Source organism: Panicum virgatum, chromosome 8N, assembly GCF_016808335.1.
Source record: "Panicum virgatum strain AP13 chromosome 8N, P.virgatum_v5, whole genome shotgun sequence".
NCBI lineage: Eukaryota > Viridiplantae > Streptophyta > Magnoliopsida > Poales > Poaceae > Panicum > Panicum virgatum.
The window spans coordinates 5,980,397-5,998,947 of NC_053152.1; the positions used below are offsets into that span (position 1 = coordinate 5,980,397).

An 18,551-nucleotide genomic window follows, 5' to 3' on the forward strand; every position below is an offset into this window, starting at 1 on the left:
AAAATTCACTGGAAGCATAAGTGGATGTCTATTCCTTTTCAGGGAGCCTCAGTTATCTTGCAAGGTTTAGTGCCTGAATTGCCTGAACACTCAGTGGTGGAAGTTTGTGCTATGTTGGTAACAGATTCTTCAATACTCAATTTGTCTGTTCCTCCTGAGTTGGCCCAGCTTCTGCAACAGTATGGTGATGTTTTTGATCCTCCTTCTGGATTACCTCCTTCTCGAGCTTGTGACCATGAGATTCCACTGATTGAAGGGGCTACACCTGTCTCGATCAGGCCCTACAGGTATCCTCTGGCCATCAAAGATGAGATTGAGAGGCAAATCATTCAGATGCTTCAGGAAGGCATTATCCAACATAGTACCAGTCCTTTCTCTTCTTCTGTTCTTTTGGTTAAGAAGAAAGATAAGTCTTGGCGATTCTGTGTTGACTTCAGGCACTTAAATGCAATTACTCTGAAATGTAAGTACCCTGTACCTCTGATTGATGACTTCCTGGATGAGTTGGGTAAAGCTAGTTGGTTCACTAGTTTGGACCTCACTGCTGGGTATCACCAAGTACAGTTGAAGCCAGGTGAAGCTTACAAAACTGCCTTTCAAACCCACTCTGGGCATTATGAATTCCGAGTTATGGCCTTTGGATTGTCTGGGGCACCTGCCACATTTCAAAAAGCTATGAATTCTACATTAGCTCCCTTGTTAAGAAAATGTGTGTTGGTGTTTTTTTGATGATATCCTGATTTACAGTAGCTCTTATGAGGAGCATTTGGAGCATATTCAGCAGGTCTTGCAGCTTCTTCAGAAGGACTAGTGGAAGGTTAAGCTATCCAAATGTGCATTTGCCCAAAGAAAAGTCACATACCTGGGGACATGTCATTAGTGAACAAGGTGTGGCTACTGACCCTAGTAAAGTTACAGCTGTGTTGAACTGGCCAGTTCCAGAAAATGTGAAGAAGCTCAGAGGTTTTCTTGGCCTTGCTGGGTACTACAGGAAATTCATTAGCCATTTTGGCATTATTGCTAAACCATTAACATAACTTCTCAAGAAAGGTGCTTTGTATATTTGGACTTCTGATCATGAAGTGGCTTTTCAAACTTTGCAACAAGCTCTTAGCTCAGCCCCAGTGTTAGCACTTCCTGATTTTTCTATTCCCTTTTGTATTGAGACAGGTGCCAGTGGCATTGGTATTGGAGCTGCGCTATTGCAAAAAGGTCACCCACTAGCTTACCTCAGTAAGGCACTAGGTCCCAAGTCCAGAGGCCTCTCCAGCTATGAGAAAGAGTATATGGCTATTTTAGAAGCTGTCCATCAATGGAGACATTATATGCAATATGGGGAGTTCATTATCTACACTGACCAGAAAAGCTTGGTGCAGTTGTCTGAACAAAGACTTCACACTACTTGGCAGCAGAAGGTATTTACTAACTTTTGGGCCTTCAGTATAAGATAGTGTATAAGAAGGGGGTAGATAACAAGGTGGCTGATGCCCTGTCCAGGAGGTCTGTTCATAACTCTGAGTGCTTGCTTATTTCTTCTGCAACTCCAGTCTGGCTAGAACAAGTAGTGGCTTCTTATGTGGCAGATGATCGTGCTCAGTCCTTGATTACTAAACTCTCACTGGATCCTTCATCAGTACCCCATTACTCCTGGAGAGATGGTCTTTTGAGGTATAAGAATAGAATTTGGATTGGTCAAGATATCAACCTGTACAACAAGCTGTTGGCAGCTATGCATTCCTCAGCTCTGGGTGGACATTCTGGGTCCCAGTGACCTACAAAAGGATGAAACAATTGTTTGCTTGGCCAGGCATGAAGAAATTTGTTCACCAGTATGTTCAAGCATGTTTGACATGTCAGCAGGCCAAACCTGATAGAACCAAGCTTCCAGGATTGCTGCAACCACTGCCTGTGCCTTCTACAGCATGACAGGTAATATCAATGGATTTTGTAGAGGGATTGCCAAAGTCTGGTGGGTATGATTGCATTTTGGTAGTCGTGGATCTGTTTTCTAAGTATGCTCATTTTTTACCTCTCAAACATCCCTTCACGACTATATCTGTTGCCAAGCTTTTTCACCACCAAGTGTACAGACTGCATGGCCTTCCTGCATCTATAGTTTCTAATCGTGATAGAGTTTTCACTAGCAAGCTTTGGCGTGAGCTATTTCGTCCGGCTGATGTGCAATTGAGTATGAGCTCGGCTTATCACCCTCAGTCGGATGGTCAGACCGAATGGGTCAATCAATGCCTCGAGACATTTTTACGTTGTTTTGTCCACGCATGCCCTTCCTCCTGGAGCCAGTGGATTTCTCTGGCGGAATTCTGGTACAACACCAGTGAGCACTCTGCTACTGGTCGTTCTCCTTTTGTGATCTTGTATGGCCATGAGCCCAGGCATTTTGGGATCACAACTGATATGGCAGTGGGTTCTGTTCCTTTATCTGACTGGTTGAGTGAACGACAGCTGATGTCTGATCTGGTCCATCAGCATTTGCTGCGTGCCAAGGCTTGTATGAAGCGTCAGACCGACAAGAACCAATCTGAACGAGTTTTCCAAGAAGGTGATTGGGTTTTCCTGAAAGCACAACTATATGTGCAATCTTCCTTGGCTGCCCTTGCCAACCAGAAATTAGCATTCAAGTTTTTTGGTCCATACAAGGTGATCTCCGGAATCGGTTCTGTCGCTTACAAGCTGCAACTGCCGGGGGCTTCCTTGGTCCATCCCGTTTTCCATGTGTCTCAGCTGAAGAAGATGGTAGGCGATCATCATCAGGTTATGGAAGCCCTTCCAGATCATCTGTTTCAATGGAGTATCCCTGAAGCCATATTACAGCGTCGTTCCGTCATGCATGGAGTACGTCCGGTCTCCCAACTGCTGATCAAATGGTCTAATGTTCCAGCGTCACTTGCTACTTGGGAGGATGCCACAGCTCTGCTTCAGCAATTCCCTAATACTGCTGTTTGGGGACAACCAGCACACCAAGAAGGGGGGAGTGTTAGCCCCGCTACTGAAGACGGCTCTGTTCCCATCGATGTTGGGCCTCGCCGGTCCACTCCGCCCAAGAAGGCGAACACTAGGGTTTCCGGCCCAGAATGGCTGTAGTGTGCGTGCGTGAGTTGTTGCCTACATGTATTGCATGAGAGAGCGTGAGAGAGGGGAAGAGGATATGAACAATCCTGCAACAACTTTATCACTAACTCAAGCTGCCCTCTGTTCTTCCCCAACTCGGATTCTCTCCCTTCTAGCTGCTCCCAGTGTAACTCTCCAGTTATCCGCTGCTAACACAAGTTCGATCCGGCTGACGCCGATATCGCGGCGTCCTCCCGGAATGTGACGCGCCACTGGGTCGAAAAGCTCGCCGGAATTCGAGTCCGTTTCGATGATGGCCGATGGCTCACTTTGTATCCGAAACGGTTGCGGCAAATCCGATTCCGAGGTAGAAGCTGAGAAGCCCGTCCATACATATCAGCGCCGGGAATCCCTGACGGCGACACGAATCAGAATTCAGAATTCGAGTAGAGCAAGTATAGAGAGCCAAGCTCTCGCCGCCGGCCATCTCCTCGGATCAACACCGGCGGAGAGCGAGGGAAACCAAGAAAGGGAGTTAGCCAAGTATAGGGCGGAGAGATGGAGGCGTATCGGTTCGGCTTCGACCTGCCGCCGGCGAACAAGTTCGACCCGACGGACGCCGACATCGTGGCGCACTACCTCCTCCCGCGCGTCGTCGGGTTCCCCAACCCCCACGGGCACGCCATCATCGACGCCGACCCCTGCAGCTGCCCGCCGTGGGAGTTCATGCGCCGCCACGGCCACGCCGACAGCGACCACGCCTTCTTCTTCGGGCGCCCGCGCCCCGCGGACCCCAAGAAGAGGGTCGAACGCGCCGTCGACCCCGGGGAGGACGGCGTCGGCGGCACCTGGGACGGGCAGAAGAGCGAGGCCACCCGCCTCGTCCTCTCCCGCGCCGGCGGCGGCGCCGCCCGGTTGGAGGTCAGGTACAAGCGCCACAACCTGTCCTACTACCACGGGCCCCAGAAGATCAAGACCAGCGGCTGGGTCATGTACGACTACCAGATCGTCGACCCGCCGCACCTCTCCGGCATCATCCTCCACCGCGTCAAGATCACCGACAGGAGGAAGAAGGAGCAGGGCAAGCAGCAGCAGCAGCAGCAGGCCGGCGCCGGCGCCGGCGCCGGCCACCAGGTTGTCCCCCCGGGCCCAGACCAGCCGGGCCCGAGCAACTACTGCGAGGTCCAGGAGTACGGCGGTGTCACGGAGGACACGGGCGGTTGCTACGCCGCCGCCGCCGGCCACCAGGTTGTCCCCCCGGGCCCAGACCAGCCGGGCCCGAGCAACTACTGCGAGGTCCAGGAGTACGGCGGTGCCGTGGGGGACACGGGCGGTTGCTACGCCGCCCCCGCCGGCGGCAACAACAACTACTTGCACGACGGCGGCGTCATAGGAGAGACGGGTGGCTACTACTATGTCGACGACGACGGCAGCCAGTACTTGAACCAGGACTTGAGCTGCTACATGTACCATGGCGATGGCAGCGGAGGCGACGGTGACTGCTTTTTCAACGTCGGAGACGACAATAGCTTTCAGTGTCCCGACGGCGGCAATGCAGGTTGAGGAGCAATGCTAGCTTAGCTAGGACAGTGTACTGTTGTAGCCTGTAGGAGAACCATCAGAAATTTACACAACAGAAATACTGAAATAGGTCATGCTGGAGATTTATTGGCATCTCAGAACAAAGAAAATAATGAATTAAATTAATGTACAATAAGCTGTGGAGTACCTTATTTACATATATGCTACACTCACTGCTGAATCTCTGACTGTTGTTCTTTTGGGGGGAAAAGATTCATTTCAAGAACTACATTATTTGGCATCTCTATATTGTTTTCCTACACCAACCAATAAATTTCCTTCACTTACCAATAGTGTGGCTACTTACAAGTTACAAGGGTGGGACACCTCTGGTTCCTTGCTTTGCACATGCTATCCTAGATCATATTTCAGCTTGATGGCACATGCAGTCAGGCATTGGAAGGTTGTAAATGGATTCCTGTGGTTTCCTTAGTCCGAAACCTTTTGTCTCACTGTGGCGACGCATGTCCTGCATGTGGTGCTTGAATTGATCCCATCTAAACGATATAAAGAATAAGATTTAGAATTAAGTACTCCTCAATCAGCTCATATTATGAACAAGATAGCATCAGATCCTGCACCTCCTGGCCATTATATTGCAGGTGTTTGAAAGTCAACGGGAGTAATCGGTAAAAGACTTAAATCTACGTATGTGAGTGTGGGATACACATATAAAACTATGTCCATGTTCTTAAAATGAACCGAGCTTCTTTTAAGCAATCAAGTTGGATCAGGGGTTTATGGAATAAGGTCATCTTGGACATAATAATAAAGAGTGTGGAAACACGCCTACATGTGAACGAATTCATGTCACATCCTGTTAAGAATTGAAAGAAGTTGTACTAGGACAACCAAAAACATACCTGATATTTGGATTGTCAAAGAGTTGGACTAGTTTGCTTTTATCTGGTTTTATTGTCTTTGCATGTCCGCCATACATATAACGTCTGTGCCCCATCAGGAAGTGGGGAAAGTTGCTTCCTTGTGTCATCACGAACACTTCACTGTGAAGACAGAGAGTGTAATCCAATGCTGCCAGTCTTGATGAATGTCCCTACATATTTTAAGCAGGAAAATTTATCCTTCAATACCTTGCCTCCACACTCTTGATGCAATGCAAACGAGATAATCAAAGGATGCATACTTAGCAAAATGCAATAACCAAAGAAAAAGTTACCTTGAACACTGCAAGCTCCTCTGATGTAGCCAGAGTTTGTTTTGTTTGCAATAGTGGAAACAACTGGCGAAGAGGGGTCATGTACTTTTCAGCATTGTATATTTTACCAGATGCAACATAAAGGGAAGTAGTATTGTCGAATCCCATTCCCCGCAGCATCATTCCAACCTGTATACACTGAACCAGTAAGACAGTAGCAATCTATATAACGTCCCATAAAGCAAATCAAATTATTCCTCTAAAATTTTGGTCAGTGGTAAAAAAACAAATCTTGTATATAAGGTGTGACTGATCAAGATATTCTAGAAATGATATCTCAATATGACCTAGCACTCTGTCTGTGATGCAACTGTCCATCAGTAGACAGCCTGAGAAGCATGACACGGGCTCTAAATATGACACTTCAGAAACAAGCACAAATTTCAAGGAACAAATGTTGCAACCTCCTCCTCTTAATATAAAGATACGCAGCTCTCCTGCGTGTTCGAGAAAAAAAAAATGTTGCAACCTCTAAAGGTGTCAAAGGGCATCTTCCATTCCTTCGGTTAGCCTCAGGATTTATTACTCGACCAGGTCTGTGAAACTTCCCTCTCCAGCTCCTTTCACGAGCATTTTCCATTGCATTATTCTCCTTAGAACCACCTTCATATGTGCAGCATGAGAAAGCTACCATGTCCTAAATGTAAAGCACACAATCATCATAACTTAGAGAGAAAAAATAGTAATATAAGTCCACACAAGATAAAATTCATCAAAACCTCTTCAAAGCGAAGATGCACTGAAACATACTTCCCACCAGTTAAAGAACTCCTCTTGATCATTCGGCCAACCATATTCTCTGCAAGAATTCTTATTGATTCAGAAAATCTCAATGCTTCATAGTTTGCCAAACATCTCAATTTTTGGACACCTGAAGGAACTGAATGGGCCAATCTATTTGAGAAAGGGGCAATACGCACAGCCCTGTGTCACGAAACAAGACATAAGTGGAGACAGGGTACTAAGGTATCCCTAAGTTCCAAATATCTGATACTATTTTATTAAGGCAAGAGAAGTAAGGAAGGAAAACATACCCAAGCTCCAACATTTTTGGAAGCACCTGTTGTAGGTAGTAACTTGGGGGCGAGAAAGCTTTGGTTCTCATATTTGGTATAGTGCTGATATTATAACCAAATCGTAGAAAAACATCTTCAGGAAGTTGTTTGACAACCCTTACATGTTTTCTGAGAGACTCAATGAAGTGATCTTCGTCGAAGATATCACCAAATTTGCTGAAAGCATGAAAACACACCCTCATGAAACTCTGGGAAGAATACAAGCAGACATATACCAAATGGTAATATCAAAATAATGACTCTTTACTGAATAAGTTTTTAGGCGCTACAGTTTTAGTTCTAAAAGGGATGGAGCATGTAAATTCTGTACATTTTTATGATTAAGGAAAAACTTTATATGATCAAAGGAAAGGGCTGACAGGCTACATGGTAGCTGATAGGAATATATGCTTAACCATGACCAAAACAATGTAGTCAAAAAAATGCATCCCTACAATGGAAGTGCAAATATTACTTTAAAAGTTTCAGCCACAAGAGAAAAGCTCATGTGCCCACAATGAAGGATATGAAGAAACACTAAATTTCTTCTTTTTACAATATTAAGGATCTTATCCATTTTACCTATTGGCTCCAGCCTCCTTACGAACAATTGACCAAAGAAAGACATGTAAAAGGAGACTAGTTGCAGAAGTTTTATTTCCCAACTTAGTCTAGCAAAGGACTACTTACAAAGCTAGTTTCCAAGAAAAGATAAGGAGGGAGGCATATGCATGATTCAGTTACTCCAAACACATATCTGACTATTCTGCAGTAAGTAAATTGTTACCTAGAATCCCGCCAAACACTATTCAAATGAAATGCTGGTGTCACAAGAGTTGCATTGAGAATTCTGGCCACAGCAATAGCATCACAAATCTGTAGTAAGAAATCTCTATCAGATAACCACTGAAAATGATGAAGAGGAAACCTAAGTTGAACTTCAGGTGCTATATAAAAAAAAAAGAAACAAAAAATTGCACACATGAAGATTGGTAGCATACAAACCCCATACGTTATTGAGATTTCCAGAGAAGATAAGGTACAGATATGCACAAAAATATCGACTACCATGTTTATGCAAGAAATGAGGTTCACCATATGTACATGGGCGAACTGCCAATCAAAGATGTGGACCACAGAAAAAAATCTAGAAAAACTTGACATCTTGCTGAGATTGGATCCCACTTGATAAGGGCAAATGCAGGTTATTTCTGAGTTATCTAGTAACTGCTAATTACTGGACAATTCTTTTAGCCAGAGAACTAACATGAAACCATGAAAACAAACACTAATTTTGATTACCTGTTCAAAAAGAAACATTTTGTACTAATAATTTTAGTGTTGCAAGGAAATGATCATACAACTTACTGAAATGCGTTGTTGATTCAGGCCACCATTTGCCTCAACTACGAGGAAACCGTTTGAAGATGGTGACTCTGAAAAGTGCAATGTGTGCCACCAATGTCAGCTACCAAGTTATGTTGTCTTTTCCAGATTACATTGACATAGAGGCAAACAAAGAAGAAGGAATTAGCTTTTGACTTGCATGTTTGGTAGGCAAACTAAACTCTCAAGGTTCTGTTACCTGACTCTGTCAACCTCTTGCTGATACAAGGTTTCCATTGTTTTCCAATCTTTTTGTGATGAGATGTCACTAACTGCGCAATGCCAGGAAAAAAAAAGGAAATCGTCACATAAATGTAAGGAAGTGATCCTGGTTTCCTAGCATCAGAATAAAAGGTTGGTAGTAATAATGATCAAAGGCAATTAACGGGGAATCATAGTGGGCCTCCAAAGGTTACTGGCACTATTAGTATGGTAGTACTGATCAAGAAAAGATCATCAGCGATGTCATGTTCAACTGAGTTGAAGTCACAAAGACTTCCTCTGAGCCTTGTAAAATTTATAAATCCAAAATAACCATACTCCTGAGAGTTGACACGATCTCACGAATAGATATAAAACACAGAAACACGTCAAGAAAATGTCAACAGACTAAAACAAATCATGTTTTTTCTCGGAATAAAACAAATCATGTTGGAAACGGCAAAAAAAAAACTGTGTTTCTTTTCACTTTGATTACTCTTCTGCGTTTACATAATAAGCCACTGCAAGACATTACTTATTTTAGAGCAATGTAGCACCACATAATGATATGTAACAGAATAAGCAGACGCATGGTTTCTGATAGCATGCAAAACAGCTATACATAAATGTAGTAGTAGTAGTAGTAGCAAAAGGGGAAATGGTTGACATTTTTGAAAAGACAAAAAAAGTGAAAAACACATATTAGCAAGCACACATCCTTCTTTTCGTACTGCCAGCAATAAAAGTAGCCTATACGAACAATTGGAGCGCCCGCATTGATAATTGACCTCATTGAGCGCCCACATTGCAAATTTGCAATCCCTACGTCTTAGAGGACACATCAAACCAAGCAAGCATTTCCCCTCTCTAAGACGAAACCAGGAACTTCGGCCTGCAAGAACTCAATTCCACTCCAGAAAAATCGAGTCCCAAGATCATAACTTTCCCACCGGACGATGCAATGGAGGCTCGGAATCGGGCATTCACCGAATTAGGCCGCGCTGCGAAGGCGCGCATTTCCGGGAGGAGCCGCTCGAACACGAGGTGGCTGCGGTACACCGACCCAGGCGCCGCCGGCGGCGCCGGCGGCGCGGCCTCCACCACGACGCCGGCGCCCAGCCCCTCGCCGCCGCCCGTGGCGAGCATGAGCATCGCGGCCGCGTACGCCAGCGCGAGGAGCAGCAGGGCGGCCCGCCGCCGGCGCCCGTCCAGCACGCGGCCCAGTCGCCGCGCAGCGTGCCTCGGGCCAGCCGCCTCGGTGCCGCGCATGGACGCCGCCGCGGCCGGCACTGGCATCTCCTGGAGCGCTCCGCTGGACCATGCGGGGCGAAGCTGACGGGGGAGGCGCGAGGTGGTGGTGGCGGTTGATAGCGGAAGAGGAGAGCGTGACCAGAAATGGCAAATAGGAAAGGAAGAAAATAGGTGTCCGGCCGGGCCGCCGCCGCCGGTGTTTGGCTTCCACAAGAAGACTGCAAATCGTCTCTCCGACTCACATTTGTAAACGACGAACACCCCTGCTAAAATGACTCTGATTTGCAAATGCGATTTAGTGCTTTCCAAGGCCTTTTTGGATTTCATATATCAATCCTTAGCGCACGTAAGTTGAAAAAAAATCTTTCATGCATGGAGTACTAAATAAAATTTATTTTCAAAATCTTTTTAAGGATGAGTGTAATTTTTCACGACGAATCTAATAACAGTAATTAATTGATGATTAGCTACAGTGATACTACAGTAACCATCCAATAATTACACGGTAAAAAGCCTCATTAGATTCTTTAGGGTTCCTAGCGTAGGGGTTCTGTAGTTGATTTTGTAAACTGACTTAGTTTGACACCATAATTAACAGTTAAAGTGTTGATTTCCTAGCATTCTATGAAACCAAACGGGCCTTGTTCTGATGATTTGAAAATGTGCATGGCACAGAAACGTCTCCGTCGGACGCGCCGAGGGGCACGCCGGCTCAGCTCCCACGCACGTTGGCGCCCACCAGCTACAGCCAAGCAAATAGAGCATTGTCCCCACAAAACAAAGGCTCCATTGTGTTCCTTGGCTCGCTGCTGTGATATTTCTGTTGGAGAATTGTCCCCACAAAATAGAAAGCATTGCCAAGTTACATTTTTCTTAAGAAAATCGTATTTACCTTTCTCAGCTAATATATCGTCTCTCTCAAGGTGGTAATGGGCATGGCCCGTTCTAGTGCTCCCTTCACAATTACTAGAACTTCAGTCATGGCTTCCATCCAACTAAGCCCAGAAGTCATGGACAAATGAGTCCTCAGAAAGAATGGGAGAATTCCGACCTCTAAAGATCACTACCTCATCTCCTCTGATAGCATGCCTGATGATCCATTCACTCAAGCAATTTGGAGCAGCTTCGCTCCCCAGAGATGTAAATTCTTTCTTTGGCTTATGCATCGAGAGAGACTGAGTACGAATGCAAGATTACATCATTGCAATATGCAAGCTTCTAGACAGTGCCCATCCTGCCTCTTGGAGGAAGATTGTTTCCATCTTTTTATTGCCTGTCCGCGTAGCACTAGCTTCTGGAACTATTGTGGCATTGATGTGAGTTCAATGTCGCAGACCTTTGGAGTTGAGCAATTGTGGCTGGAAAACCCTCTGCAAGAGAACAATGCTAGAATTAAGAGTACCATCTTGACATGTTTACTTTGAAATATCTGGAAATGTAGGAATGCGAAGGTATTCCGACAAGAGGATGAAGCAAACTCAGTGATCGCCCAACGGTGCAGGGAGAAGATTTAGTTTTCTGGTCTTACAGATGCTCGTCCCCCTCTGACAAGAGGAAGATCATAGAGTGAAGTAACGTTTTTCCACAGATGTAAGGGCTTTTAAACAGTGGATTAGTTTTCCTGTTTCTCTTCTTTTCTGCTAGTTTTTCTAGCACCATGTAAACTTTGTAAAAGCTTTGTAATGTTGTTGATATGTTTTGCAATAAAATTCTAAGGGGTCCAGTTCTTTCAAAGAAAAAAATTATATAGTATACTCAACTATTTTTGTTGGAATCTGATTTGCCTCCCTCAATTGTAATCTCTAAAACTAGACATTTCCTCAAGCTATGAAATTAGGGACTTTTACCTTGTCGACTGAAACAATTCCCTCTTTTCCTCTCAAGAATACCAAGGGCCGTATCCGAACTAGCTCCATCATCAATATTTCAGAGCTGAGACCTAGGCCATGCGATTTCTGGCCGCCAGACATCACGACCTGTTGCCCAAATGCAAAGTTCGCCTTTGCACGATAAACTTTAATTTGGGCCATGCTAGCACAACACGAATGCGAGGGCCATGTTGTACCAAAATTTTTTGGCACGGTCGACACCACGGCACGGCACAGCACGATGGTACACATACATTGTCTTGAGCCGTGGGCTAGTAAGATAATAGCCCCAAATCTAAATTGTATGAGCCTGTCGGTCCTGCACGGCATGGCAGCTCTTATGTTCATTTATCCTCTTCTTTGTACAGATTGCGTGGATCTAACTACAAATTGTATGAGAAAGCTGAGGTTGCTAGCAAGATAGATCTAACTACAAATTGTATGAGAAAGCTGAGGTTGCTAGCAAGTTCAGTGTCGTTTTGTGAGAGCCAGTCTTGGACTGGCACACCACACCACATAACGGCAGGGGCATTGCTTGGGCCTATCTAGCTCTAGTTCGGCAGGTAGATAGTAGATGCCATCCATGGAGTCGTGGAGATGGCGCCTAGCTCGAAGCAACAACATTTCTAAGGACCGCAGGAAGGGCAAACATGAGGCCAAATCAAAGGGTTTACCCCTGCTAATACCTAAAAATCTAGTGTACTACCTGCTTGACAAATCGGGTTCATCTTCGTCTCAGGTTCTGAAGATCCTCGTGTCTGCACTGTACCTGCTCTGTAGCTTTTTGAAATTTTGATCTCACTGAAGATGAAGATCATGAAGAGCGGCAAACTTTTTGATCAAGAGAATGCTACTGCTATGACATGTTGTACTTGAATGGCGTGTGAGCAAGAAAACAGAGGAGAGATCGCAGTGTGTGAGTCAGGTGCCTGCTGAATCCACTGATTCTGCTGGACAGAACATCTGATCGATCAGTCATCAGGAGATGATACTGGTCTCATGTCAGAACATCTCACAGGCTGACAGACACAGAATCAAGAACCGAACCCCCCACAAGAAAACAGTGGCACAGCCTCCATCTCCAACTCCAATCCAAGCTCAGCTATCTCCTAGCTCTATCCAAGCACAATCATCAGCCACACCTCTTACCCCACGGTACTTCTGCAGCCGAGTCTCGCTGCGGGCCCGGCCGCCGGCCCGCGGCCGCGGCGCCGGCGCCGACGAGGTCCACCTGGTCCTGGAGGTACTTGTGCAGCAGGGCCGCGCGGTGCCCGCCGTCCGCCTCCGTCCCTCCCGGCGGCGGCCGCTCGCTGCCGGGGCGGCAGGCTGCCCTCTTCGCCGCCGCCAGCAGCAGCCTCCTCCGGCGGCGGCGGAAGCGGGCCGCGGCGACGGCGACGCAGAGCAGCGGCAGGCAGAGGAGCAGCAGCGGCAGCAGGACCGGCAGCAGGCACAGCGCCAGCACCGACGACAGCGCGCGGCCAGCCGCCCCCATGCGCCCGGCGGGCTAGCTCGACGGCGGCGACGCGGCCATGCAGGGGGGGTCGGAGCCGGAGGGAGGTGGTGCCGTGGTGGTGGTTGCCGTGCGAACAAGGGAGGAGACCGTCTCTGTCTCGGGTGCTCTCTCTTTAATCAGGAAGGACCTCCATTTTCTCCATTTTTAAAAAAGGGAATAATTACGTGGAATTTTTACAGTTTGGTAAGAAAGCGTCTCTAGCCCCATGTTTTGCGAATCTCCCCCTGATATTTTCCTCAATCACTGTAACAGGTCGCTTTCGGCTGATTCTGATCTTTTTTTCGGTCCTCAACTCCTCATCCGACATCCGTCATCCCCCATGTGATGATTATTGGAGCTCACAATTTTGTTAACCTGTTGGGTGTTTTTTCTTAAAAAATTAACATGGAGTCACTGGATTTGGATTGGAGCACAGCAATTATGACTAAAGACACATGATATGGAAATCAACGCACATGTAAAAAGAAAAAAAAACTATTGATTACACGAGGGTGGGTACGAACTGTTCGACCTTTTAGCTTGGACTAGCTCGAATCGAATCAAAAGTGCACAAGCCTAATCGCATGCTTTTACACGCGGGCCCGGATCGAATTTAATCGCGCGACCCATCAGTCGTAACATTTTGCGAAAAGATGATGGGGTTGTTTACTTGTTTGCGACACATGGGGTTGTTTACTTGTTTGTGGCACAAGAGGTTATTGATTGTAATTTGCGAAAATTTGTAGATCTGATTTGTGACGAGGGAGAGAGACCGGGGCGATCGTCACAATAGTTTTTTTTTTAAAAAAAAGGAGACAGCAGAATTGCGATGTAGTACCATCATCACTTAATTACAAATCGTCGGACACTGATTGATGGCGGCAGACGGGATTAACATATTCACAAGGAGCATGAGGAGGGGTACGTATTGGATGATTTTTTTTCTCTGCTCCTCTGTTTGTTTTGTTTTGTTTCTTCCTTTTCTTTTTCATTTACCAAGGGCATGTTTGGATGCGCGCTAGAATCCTAGCGCTGGAAGAGAATTTTTCCCGCATGAAGGACTGAATGAAGTCTATTTGCAAAAAATTTTTAGGGATGGGTGTAACTTTTCGCGACGAATCTAATGACGGTAATTAATCGATGATTTGCTACAGTGATACTACAGTAACAATCCTCTAGTCGCGCAGTCAAAGGCCTCGTTAGATTCTTCAGGGTCACTAGCGCGGGGGTTCTGGAGTTGGTTTTGTAAACTGACTTTGTGTGACACCGTAATAAACGGTCAAAATATCACTATTCACTAGCGCGCTACAAAACTAAATGGGCCAAGATGCAAGATTCCTCTCAAGATTTGACTTTCTGTTATCCGGCTGATTATTTTCAACCTTCACTTGTATATTTTTTTAACCGCCGGAAGAGCAGAGCATGGAGAGGGATGGCGCGAGCGAGCAAGGCCAATGGCCATAGCTGATTGGCCTTCCAAGAGCAGGCCATCGAGGTGGGCCCCGCGCCACGTCGTCTGGGGAAAGCGCCGGGGATAAATAAACGCCCCGCCGCGTCAAAGCCACGTCGGACGGCAGGCCCACCTAGGCTTTTAGCCACCCAAGCACAGCACTGTATGCAGTGTCGTGACCATAGAATTTCAAGAATGGTAAATGCGTTAGGTCCATGTGACCATGGAAAGTTGTGGGATGTTAAATTCTAAGCCAAATAGTCTAATTTATTAAATAGATTTTAATTCTTCCAAAATGAGATGATCCAAACGGTCTCTTACGGCGAGGGATCAGCGAGCTGGGAAATGTGTCGCGTGTAGGGCCCGAGTCGCGTGCAAGAGTGCGGCCAAGGTAATTGTTATATCTGCTTTTTGTTTAGTTTTTTTTTTCTTTTGGAGGTTGCTGGACAACAATGGCAAGATTATACCTTACTCAATATGGGCATAAGAGCAGCATTATAGTCGGCGAAGATGCTAGCAAGTTTCTACTTGGTGGAGAGAGAAATGAGGAGAGAAAGCAAAGCGGACGGATCGTCAGACGCCGGCAGAAATTGAGCGCATACATTAACTGAGCCCTCCCACCACCGATCGTCCAGCTCTTATTGGCCAGCCTTGCACTATTTTCACCTTGCAAGAATATAGGATCCTGTTTGTTTTTAGGATTTCTTTTTAATCCCTGTCACATAAAAAACCATTTAGAAGTATCAAATAAAATATATTTATAATTTTTTTTTGCATATATAGATTTATCTCGCAGTTTAACTCCGGGGTTCTGCAATTAGTTCTGTAATTAGATTTTATTTAATATTTATAAATATCAAGATTTTTTTTGATGTGACATTGTCTAGAGTTTAGCTCCTAGATTTAGGTGATGGTTAGATAACTGTGCCCCTCTTTCATGGCTTTTAATGAAAAGCAAGAGAGGGGACAATCACTCTTAGGGCAGTCCCAATCCAGACTCTATTATTAGAGTCTAAGCCTCAAAGACTCCATCACAAGAAATTATACTTCCCAATGTAAAGTGTGATACTTTGGTTTATATGGCCCACTTGTCTCTCTCACATTCATTCTTGATTTGCGTGAAGACTTGGAGTCTAAATAAAATTTGGAGTCTTGATTTCTCTCACTCTTTCTTTCATAAATATACTGCCACATCAGCAAAATACAATAAATAGGAGGCTTAGACTCTATAGTAGAGTCTGGTTTGGGACTGCCTTAGGGGAATCAGATCCTCTACAGTTGGACTTCTTGACTTGACTTTACTGTGCAGTCACGCGATATCAGCCATCGACCCGTGATCTTACGATCCTCCCGTGCTGGCACTCGCGCGCGGCTCTCCTAGCCGCTGGCTCTTTTGCTCTCCTAGCTGATGGCTCGCTCTCCTCTGCCACTCCTCCCCCGCCACAAAGTGTCAGATCCTCGCCGCCCAAGCTCCTCCCTCGTCTCCTGCGCCGCGGGCTCGCGTTCCGGCGAGGCGCCGCCGCGGGAGTATCGGATCCTCGCCGCTCAAACTCCTCCCTCATCCCGGCGAGGCGCCGCCGCGGGAGCGTCGGATCCTCGCCGCCCAGCCTTCTCCCTCGTAGGCCTTCCCGGACGCCGGACTTATATGCACTCTTCTGGGACTAGTACTTCTCCATCGCACGTTTCTCGCCGGTGAAAGACGCAACCTGCAGCAACGCTCGTCAGCCACGTTTCTCACGTCAGCATCGTTCTGTTGAGGGGTGGCTTGATGTGTGTATGGGAGGATGGGGATGGATTCGCTTCTGTTGCGTGCTCATCGCTCACCGTTCTGATGGAGCTGATGGTCTGCTCCACGGCCTCCACCACCACCGACGACTCCGCGTAGGCTGCCTAGCCCAGGGACGCCATCTTGGCAACGACGTTGGACATGACGACGCCCGCCAGGACGAGCGGCCATCATGACGAGGGTGAGCAGCCAACCCTGCGCGAAGGCGTCGATGAAGCCGCCGAAGAAGGTGTCGACAAGCTGGATGAACTTGCCGACCTTCTCGCTCATGGCGTCCTGGATGAGCACCGTGTCGCCGGACATCCTGCCCACGACCTCGCTAGTGCTGGTGTACTTGTCGAAGAAGGCGATCTCCTGGCGCTGGATGGTCTTGAGGTACAGGTTCCGTATCTGCGCCGCCTGCCTCTCGCCGGTGACAATCCTCTTCTCGCGGCGCAACACAACAAGTCGGCCTTAGTCTGCGTGCTTGGTGCCCCGGTTCTAGTCTGCGTGTTCGGTGCTCCGGTTCCTTAGTCTGCGTGCTCGGTGCCCCGGCTCCTCGCGCGGCGCGACAGGGAGAGAGAGAGCGGCGGACTTACGGACGAAGACGAAGGAGGCAACGGCGGATGCGATGGCGAGGTAGATGAACTTGAGCGCGTCGTGGATGCTCATCGCGCCGCCGTCCGCGACCAGAGGGGACATGAGCCCGCGGCTGGCGTGTGCTGGCGCTGGGTGGCCCGCCGTCCGCGCCGCCGCCTTAGGTGGCCACGCGGCTGCGGGCGCTGGGCGGCTCGCCGTCCGCGCCCAGAGGGGACACGAGCCCGCGGCGGTGTCTGGGACGCGAGCCCGCGGCGCAGGGGACGAGGGAGAAGGCTGGGCGGCGAGAATCCGACGCTCCCGCGGCGGAGCCTCGCCGGGACGACGGAGGAGGCTGAGCGGCGAGGATCCGGCGCTTTGAAGAGAAGAGCGAGCTGTCAGCCAGGAGAGTCGCGAGAAAGAGCCAGCGGGAGAGCCGCGCGCGAGCGCCAGCACAGAAGAATCCTAGGATCACAGTTCGATGGTTGATATCGCGTGACTGCAGAGTAAAGTCAAGAAGCCCGACTGCAAGGATCTGATTGGTGGGATCCACATCAAATAAATATTTTTTGGAGGAACTAAAGTAAATTAGCACCCTCTAAATCTTTAGTTCTAAATTAGCCCACTTGTTTGGCTCTTTGGAGGCTATTTCAGAGCTAAAAAAAGAGAACTAATTTTTAGCTCCTAAGATCCAAACAGGGCCGAGCAGCTGCTGCGGGCCGAACTGGTCCAAAAAATAAAGCCTGGTGGTCGGATCGGGTCGGAGGAAGAAGCCATGGGTATATTATTTTAGCTTAAACTAAACTCAACAAATGATCAAGTTTAGTCTAGTGCTGGCCCTGTTCTCCTTGTTTGTTGTACTATTTTTTTCTTTTTCCTCGTGGGATAAAACTCACTGCAAATCTCTTGCCGTCATTTTGAAATCGTTCAGTCAACTGTTCATGTCAAGGTGCGATGCACTGTGCACTTCTAAATGTGTGTACTGTACACTATTTGAAACGGAAGGACAGGAAGATGGATTGCAGCTCAAGAAGCCTCTAGGCCCATTGTTGCTTCTGCTGCCTTTTTTTTCCCAGTCAAATGTTGCAAGTCAACATGGGCCAATGCAAGTTAAGGCCAACCCATGCTGCACTTCTAGGCCCACTCTGGTCCATGAAAAGTACTTCATGATCTGACTATTATAGCTCGGCCTTGTGTTGTCAAACTACATAATTCTTCACTACATATTATTAAGGTTAGTATTTTTTTTTGGAGATTTACTCCTTTTAAGATGACTTATATTAAATTTGCGTAAATCACTAACATGGACTTTTTAAAGAAGGATAAGGTTAAGTATCCGGAAAGACGATTAAAACCATACACATACACACACTTGGAGGATGTGATGAATGAATAAGATGGAGTATTGCCCCATTTGGTTGTTCTATTTCTATACTACTCACGCTATAAAAAAATCTTCCCTGCATGGAGTACTAAATGAAGTTTATTTGCAAAACCTTTTTACGGATAAGTGTAACTTTGCGCGATGAATCTAATAAAGGTAATTAATCGATGACTGGCTACAGTGATGCTACAGTAACCATTCTTAATCATGAGATCAAAAGCCTCGTTAGATTTATCTCGAAGTAGCGCAGGAGTTGT

General features: G+C 47.0%; 3 protein-coding genes and 1 long non-coding RNA gene across 7 annotated transcripts; 1 reads left to right on the forward strand and 3 right to left on the reverse strand.

Moving 5' to 3' along the window:
• The first annotated feature begins 3,627 nt into the window (after window positions 1-3,627).
• LOC120684711 (NAC domain-containing protein 77-like) lies at window positions 3,628-4,632 on the forward strand. Its single transcript, XM_039966604.1, has 2 exons — window positions 3,628-4,150; window positions 4,223-4,632. Exons 1-2 carry the CDS (start codon window positions 3,628-3,630, stop codon window positions 4,630-4,632), a joined length of 933 nt encoding a protein of 310 aa, XP_039822538.1.
• A 116-nt stretch (window positions 4,633-4,748) lies between these two features.
• Window positions 4,749-9,971, reverse strand: LOC120686460 (O-fucosyltransferase 9-like). 3 transcript variants are annotated; one of them, XM_039968673.1, is made up of 11 exons: window positions 9,496-9,966; window positions 8,507-8,579; window positions 8,290-8,357; window positions 7,709-7,797; window positions 6,901-7,098; window positions 6,738-6,790; window positions 6,586-6,665; window positions 6,336-6,503; window positions 5,828-5,995; window positions 5,514-5,704; window positions 4,749-5,147 (listed from the first exon to the last, which is right to left on the reverse strand). In XM_039968673.1, the coding sequence occupies exons 1-11, from the start codon at window positions 9,802-9,804 to the stop codon at window positions 5,012-5,014; spliced, it is 1,533 nt and encodes a 510-aa protein (XP_039824607.1). In that variant the 5' UTR covers window positions 9,805-9,966; the 3' UTR covers window positions 4,749-5,011. The 3 variants fall into 3 exon arrangements, with proteins under 3 accessions (XP_039824607.1, XP_039824608.1, XP_039824606.1); XM_039968674.1 differs by lacking the exon at window positions 6,738-6,790 and having other exon boundaries at window positions 6,617-6,665; window positions 9,496-9,971; XM_039968672.1 differs by having other exon boundaries at window positions 6,586-6,790; window positions 9,496-9,964.
• Window positions 9,972-12,435: 2,464 nt separating this feature from the next.
• On the reverse strand, window positions 12,436-13,203 carry LOC120686618. Its single transcript, XM_039968825.1, has one exon. The coding sequence runs from the start codon at window positions 13,117-13,119 to the stop codon at window positions 12,760-12,762; it is 360 nt and encodes a 119-aa protein (XP_039824759.1). The 5' UTR covers window positions 13,120-13,203; the 3' UTR covers window positions 12,436-12,759.
• A 2,523-nt stretch (window positions 13,204-15,726) lies between these two features.
• LOC120686242 lies at window positions 15,727-17,271 on the reverse strand. Of its 2 annotated transcripts, XR_005680056.1 has the most exons (3): window positions 16,934-17,271; window positions 16,394-16,840; window positions 15,727-16,275 (listed from the first exon to the last, which is right to left on the reverse strand). It is a non-coding gene; the product is annotated as an uncharacterized LOC120686242 (long non-coding RNA). The 2 variants fall into 2 exon arrangements; XR_005680055.1 differs by having other exon boundaries at window positions 16,394-17,271.
• Between the last annotated feature and the right edge of the window lie 1,280 nt (window positions 17,272-18,551).

What these genes read in the sequence shown, in the direction of transcription:
- LOC120684711 (XM_039966604.1), top strand. Translation starts at nt 3,628, where the DNA reads ATGGAGGCGTATCGGTTCGGCTTCGACCTGCCGCCGGCGAACAAGTTC. An exon ending in CAGGAGGAAGAAGGAGCAGG is followed by an intron (nt 4,151 to 4,222) that starts GCAAGCAGCAGC and finishes CCCCGGGCCCAG; the next exon opens with ACCAGCCGGGCCCGAGCAAC.
- LOC120686618 (XM_039968825.1), bottom strand. Translation starts at nt 13,119, where the DNA reads ATGGGGGCGGCTGGCCGCGCGCTGTCGTCGGTGCTGGCGCTGTGCCTG.
- LOC120686460 (XM_039968672.1), bottom strand. Translation starts at nt 9,804, where the DNA reads ATGCCAGTGCCGGCCGCGGCGGCGTCCATGCGCGGCACCGAGGCGGCT. An exon ending in AGTGTTTGGCGGGATTCTAG is followed by an intron (nt 7,099 to 7,708) that starts GTAACAATTTAC and finishes TCATGCTTTCAG; the next exon opens with CAAATTTGGTGATATCTTCG. An exon ending in TTTGACAATCCAAATATCAG is followed by an intron (nt 5,148 to 5,513) that starts GTATGTTTTTGG and finishes TATATCGTTTAG; the next exon opens with ATGGGATCAATTCAAGCACC.